General features: G+C 34.3%; 1 protein-coding gene across 7 annotated transcripts in view; it reads right to left on the reverse strand.

Annotated features, from left to right (window-relative positions):
- Positions 1-18,573, reverse strand: part of LOC132909004 (uncharacterized) — a 219,232-nt gene that overhangs the window by 168,268 nt on the left and 32,391 nt on the right. Inside the window, exon 1 of one of the 7 annotated variants that reach the window (XM_060963570.1) lies at positions 3,985-5,033. The exons of the other annotated variants lie outside the window; for them this stretch is intronic. Within the exon in view, the coding sequence (XP_060819553.1) occupies positions 3,985-4,046 (62 nt within the window). The 5' untranslated portion in view covers positions 4,047-5,033. Of the gene's footprint in view, positions 1-3,984; positions 5,034-18,573 lie in introns of those variants that run through there. 7 annotated transcript variants of the gene reach the window in all.

The following is an 18,573-nucleotide window of genomic DNA, read 5'->3' on the forward strand; positions in this document are numbered from 1 at the left end:
TAACTGCAGCGAGAATAACAAATTTAATTGTTACCTGTAACTCAAATTTTCGTGAAAAACTAGTTCTCTCTTTCTGAATTCGTTAAACTACCGAGATTGCGATATTAGTGGGTATTATTATAATGTATTATCTTCTGGCAGCGAGTAGGTGAAACGTTTTGTTACGCATTTTATTTATTGTTATTATTTATTGCCATATTATATTATAACATTATAATATAATAATATGTTATAATATATATATTATAACATTATAATATAATATGGCAATAAATAATAACAATAAATAAAATGCGTAACAAAACGTTATAACATTATAACATTATAATATAATATGGCAATAAATAATAACAATAAATAAAATATATAATAATAATAAATGTAATAATATAATATATTATATTATATTATAACATCAATCTTATCCCTTAGGCCCGGTCAAATAACCGGTTTCGAAATTTAATTTAAGATTCTACATTTATCGTTGTTTCTTTTGTTCGTCTAACTTTATGTAAATTCTTATATTAACAAAAATTGAGAAATTGTTTGAGCGGATAATGTAAGAATTTACATAAAGCTAGACGTACAAAAGAAATAACAAGGAACGTAGAATTTTAAATCAAACTTTGAAACCGGTCATTTAGCCAGGCCTGGTAAGATTAGTGTTACGATAGTATGGTAATAAATAATAACAATAAATAAAGTGTAATAGGCAACTAATAAATAAAATGCCTAATAGAACGTTTCACCTACTCACTGTCAGAAGATGTCCTTTTTTTGGATATCTACATATGTACCTTTACTTCTCTAAGTGCATAAAAACATAAATTTCCTCAGTTTAATAGAAATGTATCAGTGCAGCTCCTTTCAGATTCTACACTTTACTACTACAACAATAAAATCTGTATTAGTCTCGTTGGAATGAGTTAAAAATGTTTGAAAGTGTACAAAATGCTACAAAGTGAAAATAATATTTATTATCAATATTAACAAAGGAACTTCAAAAAAGTGTAATTCATTCAAAAATTATCTACAGTGAAATAACGTTATTATTATATTGCTACGGTACTTTGAAATTATATTTGTTATTAAAAAAAAAAAAAAGCTTTATCAGCACTTAGATACTCCTTTCGACAGATAACGTCTCCTTTAATCCCGATTTCAACCTGAATTTATGTGCGTCAGAATTTTTTTCATGGTCTACAATGCCATTGAGATTCCTGACGCGTAGCAACAGAACAAAGGAAGCGTCAGCACTGTATCAGAACTATCCTGTATCGTTCTCTGGTCATTTTCTCGAGAGCTGCATACCTTTTTACTGACGCTTTCTCTACTTCCGAGACTATAAAAATACAAGACGCTTCACCTCGAAGAATGATTCTTATGCGACCGTGTGAGTATGCGAGTGGCGTATCAATATGCATTAATCGTATATTGTGCAGCATTGAATGACGTTCGAATGTCCACGAACCAATGCCAAATTAGTCGCATAGGTACGCACATCCAATATGCACGTGAGACTGAAAATACGCTAAATTAACGTCACAGGTCTGTAACTGGTAATTATTTTCCACGTTACTTTAATATTTTAGATGAAAAGAGATGTCCATATTTTCTCACTCGAAGTCTCTAATAAATTAAGAAGACAGCGATACTTCGTCTCCGTGTTATTACGTTTTTCTTTTTCACGTAAACGTAGACACGCGTTTCCATAATACCATTGACCATTAATTTTGAGAAATCCAATGCGGTTTACAGACGAAAAGGAATATACAATATCATCTCGATTAAGTAATTTATGTTCGTTTCCTGAACAGCTATGTTTCCCACAGCTATAGCTACAATACAGCCATAGCTATAGCTACTGACAACTATACCACTATCAAATTTTATTCGAGTTACGTATTGTACGTATTCTTGGTTTTCAATCATTTTTATAATTGTGAATCTAATTGTAAGTCTATTAACGAAGCTTTTAGTACGTATAATGACAAATGTCTGATTTGTTCCTTGAAACAATGAACTTTGTACTTGAAACCTTCTTATTTGCTAGGAACTTGCGTAGAACATAATTATTATCGAAATCGTTAGCGTAGAATTGACTTCAAAGAATCATTTGCTTCTCCATCTTAATGAAATAATTCCACGGTTATTACGCCAGTTTCGACGTACGCGTTTCTGCAATTACGACCGTTAGTCAGATCATTGCTTCTCATCGACCATTGATACTCGTGTGTGTGGAAATAAGAAAATAGAAATGAATATATTGCTTTGCAACCGACACGTCATATTTAAAAATGGAATTATGTAATTTATTTATAAGAGATTACCAAAAACGATCAACTAATTGTGTTAACGATAAAAATGTTCCAAATACCGGGTAGCTTGTGCAAGAACTTAAGTCGTTAAATAACCGATGAAGTTGAAATACGAAATACGAAGAAATATAAAATGTGCGTTATTATCAAACTGATATATTCCTAGAATAATATCAATCAATACAAATAGGACTTCGTTATCATACTATTCTTTAGTATTGTATTAGTTTGCGACTATAAACATTTCCATGAAATAAAGGACTATGATTAACCGAATTTAATAAAGCTGATGTGTAATATGGTATCATTGTGATTTCCGCGATCATATTGAAATTCGTAAGCTCTTACGATATTATTACATACTTATTACAATTACTATAGTAAATTTTATACAATTTAGCTAGAGATACAGTTTTCCTAGAATTTAATAACCAAACTTTGTCAGTACATTTTATGGACTAAATCGACTGAGTAATAATAACAGTACAGAGCAAAGAAAACAATGCTTTAGCCTATAGTTTCGCTATATTGAATTTTTGTGTGCGAAAAATTTGAAAAAAAAAAAAAAGAAAGGAAAAGAATATATGTTATGAACTAATACAAACTAAATCAAAATCAACTTTGTGGGATAATCGATTCAATCTTTTTATCAGTTTCGTATCGAGAAGAACGGTGAACATTTTGCAATGAAATATTATCATGCTGATTGAAAATCTATTCTTATCTTATAACAGAGTTCCCACCATATTTCATATTTTTATGAGAACATTTTAATGGAGTTTTGAATGGCCCCTGCTTATGTAATATTTTTTGCTTAATTATATCCGCGTAATATACTGACAGAGTTTGACTGTCAAATTCTGGGACACCCTGTATAATGCGTTTAAGTAAATAGCACACAGGATGACAATGTAAATAATTAGACTGATGTATATGTAGCTACCATACATAATTACATTTTTTGTACAATCACATGAAACTAAATATCAAGCTTAATGTTTCATTGCTTGTGCTAAAATTTGTAATTTAAAAATAAATGTCTCTAGACACGATAAGTATCTTTAAACTGCTAACAAATAAGAAGCCACATAAATGGCTGAATTTATGAATTCCTACATATGCAAACGTTATTATGCGTTGAATACTGCAAAATTATGGATTAAGCGCTTAAGCATGTAATGTGAATACACTTCATAAAGAATAAATATAAAATTTAATATGTACGTATACATTTAATTACGTATACAATTTTTTCACAGAAAAAATTTAATATTTCAAGCTTAAACATTTTTGTCAATATATCTGTAACATATCCATTTTAAAGTCCAAGAACGGAAAATTTAATCTTTGGAAGATAATATCTTCGTATTTTGTTCAACAAATAAACTCCACTTCCGTTTTAAGTGTTGGTGTATTTACACAATGAAGCAATTTGTAAAAGGTTTGTAAAAGTTAAATAAACAAAAAGCCTGCGTTTTTATCTCAAAAAGGAGAAAACGAGTTCTTGTATATACTTCAATCTAAAGTTTCGTTACAAAGTCAAAACATCGAGTATCAATCTCGTAAAACCTTCGAATCTCACGATATACGTATATGTATTTGCCGAAACCGGTTTCTAACGACTGAAATATTGAGAAAAAGAGGGAGAGAAGTTGAGAGAACATACCGAACAGGGTTATCGCCAACGAACTGCGACTTCTCGGTGTGAAACGGCGTTCCAAACGTCATAACAGCACAAGTAGGCAATCTAGGTTGCTGTCGATTTTTAGGGTTCTTGCCGGTCTTCAGCCGATTCTCGTTACCGGCCGAGTTCTCACGACCGCCAAACAGTTCGGCTAGTCAGCTGATCGCGCGATGTTTCATTGCTTCGCTCACTGTACGCATTATCGCTGGAATTTTTCTGTAACCTGTCCTCCCTTTTACTTGCTTCTCGGCTGTTACGCCGCGAAGAATTCGACGTTTAAATTGTATGACTTTAGGAGCTCTGTAGATTGTAGAGTGTGTAAGAGTTTGATGTTCAACTTTCTCAGACGCGTCGTAACTCGTTCACCGTTCTGGTTAGCGTCGTTCAACGAGTCCCGACAGGCACTAAATTCTACGTGTCTTCCTGTCGACTATCCCGACACAACAGGTCCCTCTACGTGCTCTCGTGCACCGTTCTTGTCACGATCACTCTGTACCGTTCGTCGGCTTATTACAAATATGTTTGATACTTTGGACGCGTCTTCGCCACGATATACTTTGAAAATCTCGAAGGAAATTACAGCGTTTGATGTTGACAGAGCACGACAAGCGAAAATCGATCGAAGAGATGAAAAACACGGGAGACAGAACTCGCAAAATTTCGCACGGTCTGCTAGTGTCACAAGTAACGGTATTCAGGCGCGGCCAGTAAACACAAATCACGCACGGAAATTCAACGAAGCGACGACACTGATTGGATGGAGCAAGTGCAACGACCTGTCACTTACTCTTTTGCTCTTTTTCGCTGGTATCCACACGGCTCGAAACGCGTTAGTCGCGTGTCCGATTATTCAGATGTTTTTCGTGCTAAATTACACGAAAACATTCACAGTTGCAACGAACAGTATTCGAGCATCGGTCGCGAATGCAACGAATGTGCGAGTGTATGTGAAAAGCACGAGTAACCCGACAAAAGCCGATTAGGGCCGAGTCGAACCGAATATAACGAACCGACTCCTGCCACATCTAGCATCCGACTGGCTCGGAGGAAAGCTGGTCGCGACGTGGGGATTGTAGGGAACATCACCGCCCCCTTTCGTCCCTTGCCGCGGCGCCAGGGGACGCGCCATCGCACTACATAGGATATGTCACTATCCTCGTCCTCAACCCTCTGCAACAACGTGCCACCATCGATATCGGACGTATTTCAAAGACGCATCAAGTAGCTCCTTTCCAGTTTGTTCGCATTTCTCCTGTCCTCTCGAATCCCTTTCGCCTTTCTCGTCTCGTCGAGCGTAAATACGACTCACGTCACAGGAAATTATACGATCATGATTTTCGTCACTTTTTCAGCTGCCTCGCGTCACCTACACGACGTCAGCTGTTATTATTTTTATTTCTACCGGAAATATTATATCGATTGTATTATATCGTTATATGTATCGATATTATATTTTGGTATTATTTGGCGTCGGTTTCCTACAAGACAGCTACATTTTAAGAAATTATTAGATCTGAAATACTTATATAAATTAATTCCGAAAACGAGATATTTATTATGATGGACAACATTCAACAATTAATGGTTGAACGAACTTTCTATTCTAAATCGATGTTTTTAAAAATGTATCTTTCTTAGCAATGTTTTTTTTTTCAACAAACTATAGCTTTTCCTTACAGCCAAACGGCAGCCAGGTATGCCAAATACTGTTTTCTCGCAGGAAATAAATATCTGTTATTTTAGTTAATAATAGTGAAATTCCTCGAGTTAAATTCATGTCCATACCGGGGTTAGGCAACTCTAAAAATAAATACGATGTGATACAATTTGACATAATGAATCACTTCAACTGTCTTAGTATTTTTATTTTAGGAATGACACAGGGAGAGCAGTTCTATTGTGTGTTAATATATATATATATATAGATTGTGACGATTGAATAATTAAATATGTTTATTTTCAAGCAATATACATGTCACTATTTATATATATATATAAATATATAAATATGTATAATAATAATAATGATGATGATGATGATGATGATAATAATAATAATAATATGTATAATAATAATAAAAATTGAATAATTAAATATGTTTATTTTCATGCAATATACATGCCACTATTTATATATATATAAATATATTATATAAATATATTATATATATATATATAAATATTTGCATGTATATTGCATGAAAATAAACATATTTAATTATATATAATTATATTTAATTATAATATATATAATCATAAAAGATTATAAAACCTTATGAGATCGTATTATAAAAATAGTGACATGTATATTGCATGAAAATAAACATATTTAATTATTCAATCATCACAGTCTTCCGTGTCTTATATAATTATACTGATGATAGCTAATTAAACGTGGCAAGCGTTATTAATTGCACATTGCACGGAGACGTATGTACACACGTAGCAACAAGATCGGTTTAAAGTCACGCAAAATCGTCACGGTGCACGGTAATTTCAAGTATCACTGTACGTGGACATTCCCGTGAGGAATCGTCGAAAATAATCTAGTTTTCCACCTAGATATCATCAAAGGTAAACGGACGCGTGAATGAGGTAATTTACAGGTGCGAAATAAAAATAGGACGTACTGCGTGAGATATAGAGATTTTAAAAAGCTTGGAGCTTCTTGCGAGTTCTTTTAAGCTGCGGTATCGCCTGCGGCGCTCTTTTTTCTCGCCTGTTATCGCGTCTCCTAGCTTTTGTTACTTCTTCAAAGACGGTACGGTGTGCGTTATTCAGGAAATGGCAATAAAAGGAGCGCATTGATTTCGATAGAATGGGTGCGCGATGTCTATCTGAAAACGAAACAAGGACGCGATAGAGCCGGCTAGAAAAAGTTCTAATACGGCGCAGCTGACGTTGGCCTTTATTTGGCCAACCGTATAAAGTCTGTGTTCTAAGTATGATAATAGGAAGAACGTCGTTCTCTTAGCGCCCTTTGTCTAATCATCCGAGCAGTCGAACTCGCGCTCGTGTAATTTCTTCTCTTCCAGTGACAATGTTAATTTTAAAGAACTCGGTATGCGTTTTATTAGATTTTGTACGTCAATAAGAAAGTGCAGTGGCTGGTGAAATTTATTTTTATGAATGATGTATTAGAAATATGTTGAAGATTTGTATGAATATATAATGTTACACGAAACATTTTGAATTTCATTAACACTGTAACGAGCAGTAGTTGTAATGCGGATTTTCATCCGTTTTTGGAATATTTTGAAGACAAAAATGATATATGAAAATCCATAAAACGAAATATAATACTAAAATAAATAAAATGTAATATATATAATATTAGTATCTGTAATTCTGTAAATTGGTAAAATTTGAAAATGTAGGTACAGTTTATATTTATTATTATTTGTTATCATATACAATTTATTTTGTGCAGACATATATTTAGCAAAAAATATGCATTACACGAATGTAGACATAACGAAGATTGTTTACTTGAAAATAACTTAAAATAAGTTAAGACAAAATTATAATCCAACTATGACTATATAAGAATAGGAAAAATTAGAACGTAAATAAGAATACGTAGACTGTAGCAACTGTGTAAGATGATTTTTCTAGACACATTAGACCATAGGGGTGTATCTTAAATTCTTGATATTAAGGACGGTAGTTAATTGTACAGAAAATTACAGGCTGCACGGTTCTTCGAAAAAGTAGGGTATCGTCAATTTACGGCATAAGACGTTACCTTTTGTACGCAAAGAAAAGTAGATTTCTTCCGTCGCGTTTCTGAAGTTTAAATAAAATCTCCAGAGTATTAAAGCCGAAGTCGACGTGCGCATTTGCTCCGCTCTATTTCATTATTAAATCCCCCGGTGTAACACAAGAGGATATCTACATTCATGATACAAGAACGTCGAGTCAGCTTCGATCGAAAACACGATTTAGTTGGTTAACCTTTTCGAAAAATACGAGCTATATTTAAAAAAGGGAAAGGGGATAAGCGTTAGAACTACAGTTTTAAAATGCAACAAAGTTTTCAACGCGTAGATTACGTACACGATGCTGTGTCAGAGATGGAATGGTTAAAAATGAGAAAATGTCATTGACGTTGAGAAATTTATTGATGACGCAGTTTGCATCTCGTATCAAACGTCCCACGTCAGATCGTTAGTCCCAACGTCCGACGTAATTCCGCTAAGCCTGACCTACCACGAGATAGGCAGATATTTCTAAAACCAATGAATGAACGATCGATAAGGTGGGCTGACGGGTTGAAAGATCCAGTGATTCCGAAAATTGCTAAAGGAAGAAAGTTAAATCAAGCTAAAGCGGTAAAGCTGGTCTCATCCTTTCTTATTAAACCTATGGAACATGTATAAACCGTATCTAACGATTCGAAATTCGATATATGTAGCAGCTTTAAAATTTAAAGTCAGCCAATCTACGAGACGCTATTAACAACGCTTCTCGTTACAAGTTATGAGCGCCTCTATTTTCTCTGTACTCTTTTTCTTGTTACTTTTTGGTATTTGATGATATATTCTTGTAACTTCATGCAGCTTCATGGGATAGAAACAAGACTGTAATTGAATAAATTAAATTTTGGTAAAAGTAAGGAACTGTTAATGAAGAAAGATGAAGTGTGACTCTTAAATGTCGTTAAAATAAAAGCTACATCGTTTAACGTCCTATTGCTACGGAATTTCCTTTATTTTTGGCATAAAGAATCAGAATCGATTGAAGCTTTTTACTTTAATCTGAAATTAGGATTTAAAAATCCAATGAATATGTCCATATAAAATAGAACGATATAGCAACAGTTAGAAAAAATTTTCAAAATGTAATTTTCAAAATGTAACGTAAAGTTATAGAGGGCTAAAAATAAAGTAAAAGTATCAGGTTTTTTTTTAATGAGGATTACAACGATGGTACTCCTGTAAAATATGAAAATTCCAAGAAACGCGAGATTAATAAAGGTTCCTCTCTTTGAATTCCAAATAAATCACATTATTTCCATATGATTTCCAAATAAAAGAGTATTTAAAAATGTGAGCTTAATTATCGTAGAATCTATATATTAAAAAATCTTTTATTATTGATATTGCATTAAAAATGTTCTCTGGAATATTACGAAGCTTAAAAACAATACATTGATCTATATGGAAGATATGGAAGATTATTACCACATTTAGCAACGATATTTGAAATTTGTTTCGCGCAAGAACGTGTAATATATAATTCATGATTAATCGGATTCATGAAATCGATGATCAGAATCCTATTTCATTTTCCTTTGCGACACGTAACGCTAAATATACCACCGATCGTAACCGGATCCACGATCAAACGAATCAGTTTCTCTTTTTCAACATCTGATTCAACATAATACTCTTTTCTGTTAAGAGAAGAGGTAAATTTATATACAAGTTTCGAGAATTATGTAAAAAGAATCGAGACACCGATGAATCGACGACTATAGTAGAATTTCAAGTAGAATGCCTAAAAATAAACCAGAAATTCATCGTTGGTAACACGCCTGCTTGGAAATCTCACCGACCACCCACCCTTTATCTATTTTATTAATTTTCCATTCTCTGTTTTCCCGGTTTAACGCGAAAGCAGATAAGAGCCAAGAACTATAAAAGTGTCTCGTTCAAAATCAAAGCCCTCTGATATTCTCTGAATATATGTATAGAGTATGTATGTATATGTGTATAGTGGTTGCTGTTGAATTGGCAGGCCGTATTTCTCTGCGGCATGTTATCGAAAGTAAAACAGCGTGTAAATTCACGGAAATATGTATGTATCATAAATTCTTTCATGCCGTAAGTAAAAGTTGTATTATTACTGCATATATTGTAAATTAAAAGTCGTAGTATTTTTATTAGATATTTCTTCAATTTTTATCAATCATGAACACGTGTTTTGCATCTAAGGTACATTCAAACGATCAATACTGTTGCTAATATTAATTATTTATTTACGTATTTATTTATGAGTTTAGTTTAAGGTGTTTCCATTGACCATAAAGTCACTAACGACTACCAAACAAAATGAAAAGAAAAAAGAAACATAATTTTTAATTACTTGCTTGGAACATTGAATAATACCTAGTTACATGGAATCGTGTAGATTTATCTGTTTAAAAATCTCCATCGCGTCAACAATGCTTTGAGAATCGTTCAGTTGAAACCTCATTTTGGCTTTGACATTAAAATATGCTACATGGTAATGACGACGTTGATGATCCAATCGGAATAACATCAAAATCCAACGAGACATCAGAACGTGATTGTTTTGTTGTTAAATGTTCATGGGTTAGTCTACAACGTGATCTGTGTATGTCTGTGTAAGGGTAGCTTTATTTTTTCTGGTTTGTGTTGGAACGTTCGGTTCTTACGGTCTTGTCAATATTATTGTCAATATTGAAGGATGTAAACATTGTCGTACGTAAGAGATTTTCTAGCCGCTCAATGGGCCGAGTTTAAACCAAGCTCATTTAAACGTTTTAAAGCATGTTTATTTTTATTCTTGTATTAATTGTAATAACTCATTTTAATATTTCAGGTGGAGTCAACAGACGCAGAGACAGCGTCCTCTGTGGACGTATCTTATCTGATAAGTTCAGAACAATACGTTAGTATTGTTAACACGTCTAATAATAATCAATTACATAATTTAGGTAACAAATAAAAAGGTAAACTTGACTGAAATTGGAAACGAATTGCAGAACCTTCGTCTTGAAGTAAATATATTGAAGGCGAAGGCTGATGAAATGGAGAAATTATGGTCAAACATAAATTGCCAACATAAATAAGAACATCAGATTTCTGCAGAAAGAAATAGCGTTGAAAGTAACCGTCAAAATATGGAAGGCGATGGCGATGTGGTTAACGTTGGCTGGCTACAAAAATGTCAGGACTCTGGTTCGAATCCTCGCCTGTGTGTTGTCATTCTGTCTCCAATTTTTCAGAATGTCTCTTGCTTACTTGAACAAAGCTCAGCTCGGGATCAAAGGAGGAAAAGGGGGAAGGGGGGAACCACAATCGTAGACAAAAAAAACAACGGTTGCCAAGTGAAAAAAGTGAGAAAATCCCCGAAACAAAAACATCAAAAGGGAAGGGAGAAAAGAAACGTAGTGTAACTTTGTCGTGTAGGATTTTCTCCAAAATCGTCTCCTGTAGATCCTTCATAATACGAAGCTTGAAAAATTGAGTATAAAAATTTGTATTCACGATGATATTACTGACAATATTTGTATATATTGTCAGTACAATATTCAAAATCTTGGATATTGACAATATAATTGATCGTTTAAACGAGGCGAATGTGAGAAAGTTATTTCAATAAATAAATAACGTTTTTATATTTCCTGCGCATGAATTACTTTGATTAATTCTAAGCACTGAAGCGACAAAAATGGAACATGAAAGTATTTATATATAAAATATTACGTGAGATTTATTAATCACAATAATTTTATTGGTGAAATAAACATTATTTCGGAATTTATATCATCTGTTTATCTTTATTCATTAAACATTTATTCGTTTCTCTTATCCGTTAAGTTCCATTACTTGTATTCCTATTTATTTAATTTGTATAATTGTTATTCATCTCCAGTTGAACTTGCATCATCATTTGAAAATGCTTCTGCAATAACAAAGTAATATACAGTGTCTAACTGTAATTTCTAATTTTACTGATAATTACAATGAATATTTATTTAAGTCTCTCAAAGAGGCAACTTCATAAACGTTTATCCAAAATGTTTATCAGATATAGAAGAGAACACTTTTCCCAAGCAATTGCAATTTTCTCTGTTACCTAGCTTATCAAATCGTAAACTGGTTCAAGTTTTCAGTTTCAATGAATGGCAAATTGCAGAGGGCGGTAAACAAACAGTCACTTTGTATAAGGGCTCGTAGAATACTACGAACAGCTACTATTTGTTTCGCTAATCTTCGTACAATTCGAAACAGTCACGTCGAAAATAACCTTCGCTCTTCACGCTGCAAATCATATCGCGGCGCGAGATTTAGAAAATAAATTCCGCTGGCAATCGCGTTAAGAAAACAAATTGTACCCTTTGTTTCGCGAAAGTTCGTGTAACATTGCGTGCAAACACAGCGCAATCTTCTCAGTCGTACGTAACAACAGAGCTTTTAAAAGCATCGCGAAATATCCTCGTACTTTATGTTCTACTTTCCGTGAAACGTGCGGCGTTAATCAACGAACGATCAATGAGTTGCAAATGCCAATAGGAAACGTAGTACCTGCGAGCCGAAAGCAAACAGAAATAAAGCGCGGTATAATCCTTGCGACGTATAAAATGGCCCTGTAAAAGGCGTAAGGGAGCGCGCGTGCCGTCACACGAAAACTTGTCAGATCCTTCGAATGGAACTCGTGGGTGTTAAAACCTTCGATCGAGCTTGCTGACCGAGATGTTACAAGGACGGTGTTCCGCAGCTGCAGCTGCAGACTAGCCATGCATATAAAGATGCAAACGTGGAAGGAAGTAGCGCGAGCGCACATTAAGATAATTATTCAGCGCCGTTGGGAAAACGCTGTAAAGCCGATTGTCTTCTTGCACACCCTTGGCTATTTTAATTAAGTTCCTCGGCTAATTAAGCCGTAATTTTTTACGCAGCAAGATTTCCAAATAGCTGTGCCGAATAAACCTTCATTGTTCATCATCGAGAATATTTTTGTGATAATTGTTTGGATACCAGTAATGGTAACGGGACTCGTTAAAGCAATTTCGAGCACATCGTGAGTAAAAAATTTCATAATCGTGATACGATTCGTCATAGTAATTTTTAACATGTCTTAAATAAAAAGTTTTACAATGATCATAAGATTCGTTGAAGTAATTTTGAGCACATCGTACGTAAGGAATTAAAGTAATTTTAAAGTAATTTCGAGCACATTGTATTGGGTTGGCAACTAAGTAATTACGGAGTTTTCAATACCGCCTAATGGCAAAATCCGCAATCACTTAGTTTCCAACCCAATAAGTAAGACATTTCTCTGCATTAGATATGCAGAGCGGACCAGCTAAATGGAGTCATCGTAAATTTAATCATTCTAGATTTTCAGATTTTATATCTATTGAGATATGTGTGATTTTGTGTGCTAGATTAGGTTAGATGCGTAGTAGTACTACTTGTATGTAAATATCAGTGTGTAGAAGCACGTGTGTGCGCGGCGTCTCAAAAATAAATGAAAGCAAACTCTTCGGTTGGTTAACAGTCAGCTATGGAAGAAAGTGCTGAGACGCGTGCAGGTGTGTATCGATGAATATCTTTGGAATCATTTATCAAATAAACATATAACTATTCTAATATAAATTCCAAGTGTAAATTTAGTGTTCATGTACCATTATCTCGGCTATTAAGATCCGTAATTCTCAACAATACTCTTATTTATCGTTACATGAAAGCTTCTTAAGCCAAAGTTGGGCTATTTCGAAAAACGCATGTTATTGTGGAAAGAATCTTTTTCAAGGTCCTATATTATATCGTATACCAGTCGATACGCTTTTTATTCTCTGTATAAAAGTATTGAGACGATGTCGCAAAAAATTATCTTAAGAAGTGTTTTTTCTGCCGTTATATGTCTCAGTAAAATTTTGAAAAGGTTTTTTATACGACAATAAAGAAGATAGATATTTAGACGATTCCATTTAGATACTGCACGCTGTATAAAGAATTCAATAAATTGAATATATTCGTCAGTTTAGTAAAGCGTGATTTGTGGAATTTAATTGTAATTTAATCTGTTCAACGTAATATTTCTAATGGCAATCTGAAGATGAATATTGTTTTCAACTCGATGAAAATTCGTATTTCAGAATACTTCAATTTTGTTAACGAACGTAAAGGGATTAATTTTTCAATTAATTTTCGATTAATTAATTATACTAAATCGTTCTCATAAATTAAGAGAATTAGAATACAATATTTTCTACTTTATAGTACTTTTGCAATTATCGGGTTTTTATCTGGTACTTTTCTTTATCGAGTACTCAATCTATAGCAAATACTCTGAAGAATATCAATCGATATCGGGATTCTTGTTAGGATTCTTATTATTCCGGGCACGTAAAACGAACAAAACCTGTAAAAGCAATTTCTTCAAACTTCTCCATCGATTACAACGTAAACGTTTACTCGGAATAAAATATCAATATGTATTAAGATTATGTGTACGTATGTGTACATAAATTAGAAAAATTTAGTTTATATAAATAATGACATTTTTGGGTACATTAAACAGAACGTCATATAATGCTGAAAGAAAAAATTGTTAATAAATAACGATATTTATTTGATTTAAAAATATGACATTTATTATTAATACAAAGAGAATTACTGATACATTCGACTGTCAACAATTAATTAGTAGAAAGAATAATGTAAGAGATATTGGAATATAAATTTATTATCGATACTTTATCAATTAATCATCCTCCTACTTTCACTTTAGTAATCTCCTAGCATAGTACCTTCTCCTTTTCGTATTATATTAATTAATGTCTTGCTGACAGTTGATTGAGTATCGTCTTACTCGCATAATATTTCAGATTCTGAACTATGGTTATTTTTAACGTAATATTTTCTAGTCGTCCTTTTACTTCAACCTATAACAATTCAGGCGAGTTCACTTATTTTTTACTTATCTGGAAATTTACTTAGTTGGAAGTTTGAAGTTGTTTGAAGACATGTTTTGTAATAACCATTTCCTAGTATCCTTTGTTATTTTTTACAGAATTTGACTTCTTCTTCCTAAATTTTCTTTCCAAAGATGCAAATAAACATTTTAATCCGTTGATTAATTAAACAGCCACAAATTGTAACCCTGTTTCCTCCATGTTTATACATATGTTGGTGTATAACAGTATTCCAAAATTTGTCATTCTTGATAATGTACATTATCTAACAAACTTGATACACTTGTTCTTTAGTTACGTTAATAAAGGATTTGTTTCCTGACTATAGGGTCATTTGTAACCCACATCGCGAATCGTTTGAAAAAGCTTTCATATTATAATCAACTTCAATCGTTTCTACCAATCACGGGACTCTTGTTCGAGTATTACACTTTAGTGTTCATAAAATATCATGGTCACGATATGGTTTTATTTTTGTAGGCGTTCCGAATATTTTTGGTGTTCAGTGGAACCGGTTTCCCTATTTCTTAACAACAAACTGCGGACGAATTCTGCGCCCTTCGCACAATTTTTCTAAGCGATTGACCGCCTTTTCTCAATTTTACAATTTTATAATCGCGATTTATATAAAATAGTTGCACGCCTTTGTTGCATATTTACAAACAAGGAAATAATTTGTACAAGTGAAAATAAGTTACAAATAACTTGTACATAGATGTTCACCTCTGCAGTACTTTGGGTCTTCCTGAAGATGTTGCTGAATTTTAAGCACTATACCAGGACGTTACATTATTCTGTTTCTTTAATTTAATTATTGACAAGCGAATGTAAATCATTTTCATTTACACGCATAGAAAATATTTATATTTCTTCCGTAATAATTTAATTAATAATTCCATCATAACGCAATTAATAATCCGAAATGATTTTCAAATTACCAAAAGGCAGGCTGCGAAAGAATTTCAAATATTTATACCCAAACCTAAGCCACATTCGTATAACAAATAATAAAGTAATTTAAATCTGAAACAAGCTTTGTCTTTCTCCATGTCCAACTATCGAAGCTGCTCGTTCTACCGACTTCGTTGAGTTGCCAGTTCGAAGAGTCAAGTTCTTCATATGATTTTAATAAAATGATCTCATCGCGGACTCTGAAATATCAGTCACTCGAAACTGTTTTTCCAATAGTTTGATGAGAAACCGATATTACTTTCTCATCAAGCCAGCGCATCGTATTTACAATTATCCGTTTAAAAATTGACATTGTTCAATTGATGTTGGTTCGAATTGATCTTTCTGCAGGGCTGGCGTCACCTTTTACAGGGCCGGTTCAAAAATTTTGCGGGGCCTGAATACACATTGAAATCCTACACTTCAATTTTACAACGAGCAATTATTTATTTACAAATGCTGCTACATGTTATATATTTTTATAAGCAGTTTTTTTAAACAAATCCAAGTAATATTTTTCGCATGCATAATTCGCTTCCAAGGGGCAAAAGATTCAACGAAAGTAGAAAATCTGTAATCATGTATGACTTTTGCAAAAAACTATTGATGTAGTTTAATTTCTCTAAAAAGCACATTTCTCCGAAAGCGCCTGAATTTTTTTATCTGAAGTAGTTTCCAGGACTTTACGGAGTTACACTGAACATTCATGATTTTTCTCACTCCTTTAAACTGAATCATCGCTACTACAAAAATGTCCTGCATCTGTTAAAGGTATCATCATTCTGTAAGTCGGTGTTTTTCAATTGGATAATTGTCGTAGACCGCGAGGCTTCTCAAAACGCGGTGCCGGGTTTTGAACCTGCCTTGCACCGGCCCTGTCTTTCTGCATCAACTTTCATCTCTGCAGTTACAGGTTAGCATCTTCGCCACGTATCTCAGCACGTGCTTCGTCAACTGGTTTTCGCGACTGTTTCTATATTCGCGACAAACGCCAGGGCACGTTCTGAGTATCTGAAAGAATCTGTAGCGACACATGCGTCTTAGGTCGTTTCGATTCGAGGGCACCTCACGTAGTTGTTTTGCTACAGAGGATTAACACTGTACGACGCACATAATATGGTAAACAAACTCTGGACAAGGCAATTTCGCTGCTACGTGCAACCTACAACCAGCGACAAGTTCAAACCTTCCGGTACGTCCCTCGACCAGTATAAATAGACGACCGTGTCCTCCAGACACAGTCAGTAATGCGAATGAATATCAGTATCGAGTCAGTAAGTCAGTATAACGAAACAGTCTACCGAATCAGCATAACGATTAGTATCAGTACCGCAGCATTCTGCAATCACATGACGAATATCATCAAGCGAGCAACGCTTGCGATTAACTTTATATTCTACAGTTTGAAATACCTGTAAATATAGTTAATTAAGTGAACTCGTCTCGTTATTACTTTAACCAACAACACGTCACACCGTCCACCACAAATCGACCAGACATTTGCGGGATGCTCTTGGAGCATTCGGTTCGATTTCTGATGGCAACGATCGTCAAACGGCAAACGAGTGCTCTATACTTTTGTTTTACTGGGTTCTGCTACAGTAAGCGGAGGTGCTTTAAACGCTAGTAACACGGATTGTTGTCTGCGAGCGAGAAATGGTACCACGCGAGTTGCATCCGTTTTAAATTCCATTAGCAGAAGGAACAAGCAGAAGGAAAATTCTCTGAAAGCTGGCGCGCAACTGGTACATTTGTCATTGTCGTCCGGGGGCCTAGTAGCTTCGCTGTCGCTGTAAATGTTTGTTCATGCTGGACAAACTGGGTCGAACGAGTAACAACGCCGTCGAAATTCTCCGCGGAATTACCAACTGTTCCGCGCTTTCTGCTTTTCCTACTTTTTTCTGCTGCTTGTACGAAGAAGCTTTGATGGGCATCGTGACCGTGGTAGGCTAACGTGGACAAAGAGAATTCGGCCCATGTCGCGAGCTGGCTCCGTGCCGAGGAAACCGGTGGAACGCGGCATACAATTTCGATCCAACGATCACGGCCAGAATGCATCACAGCGAGCACCGTGTGCAGCGCGTCGTTCCTCTACATCATACGTCGAGTTCCTGTGATAGGGGCGCGTTAGCCTCCGGATGATGAGATGCCGAGGGAAATACGGATTGATATTCGAATAAAATCCTCTTCGGGGATATCCGGACGTGTCATATTTCAGGGAAACTTTAAAGCACTCCGAGTCACCCATATTTCTTACTTTCCTGTCAGGTTCTTATTTTTTTATTCTTTTTTATTTCTTTAGCGACACGACGTACAAACAAGACGAATTTACGATCTCGTGATTTACAGCAGGTATCTCTTTGTAGGGCTTTGTAAGTTATTGAAAAATGTTATTCTGTTTATGAAATTTGAAAAGAATCGATTAGAAAAAGAATTGGCTGAGTAGAAGGTAGAAAAAGCTCTGCGTCAATTTTGTAGCAGCTTCGTATCCAATTTTGTTTAATTAGAAATAATACAACAAATTAATGAGATCTTCTGTAGGTTTCTACATTGCTGAGAAATGTCATTCCATTTATGAAATTTGAAAAGAATCGATTAGAAAAATAATTGGCTGAGTAGAAGGTAGAAGAAGCTCTGCGTCAATTTTGTAGCAGCTTCGTATCCAATGTTGTTTAATTGGAAATAATACAACGAATTAATGAGGTCTTCTGTAGGTTTCTACATTGCTGAGAAATGTCATTCCATTTATGAAATTTGAAAAGAATTGATTAGAAAAAGAATTGGCTAAGAAGAAGGTAGAAAAAGCTCTGCGTCAATTTTTCAGCAGCTTTGTATCCAATTTTGTTTAATTAGAAATAATACAACGAATTAATGAGATCTTCTGTAGGTTTCTACATTGCTGAGAAATGTCATTCCATTTATGAAATTTGAAAAGAATCGATTAGAAA

This window comes from Bombus pascuorum, chromosome 7 (assembly GCF_905332965.1).
Source record: "Bombus pascuorum chromosome 7, iyBomPasc1.1, whole genome shotgun sequence".
Lineage (NCBI taxonomy): Eukaryota > Metazoa > Arthropoda > Insecta > Hymenoptera > Apidae > Bombus > Bombus pascuorum.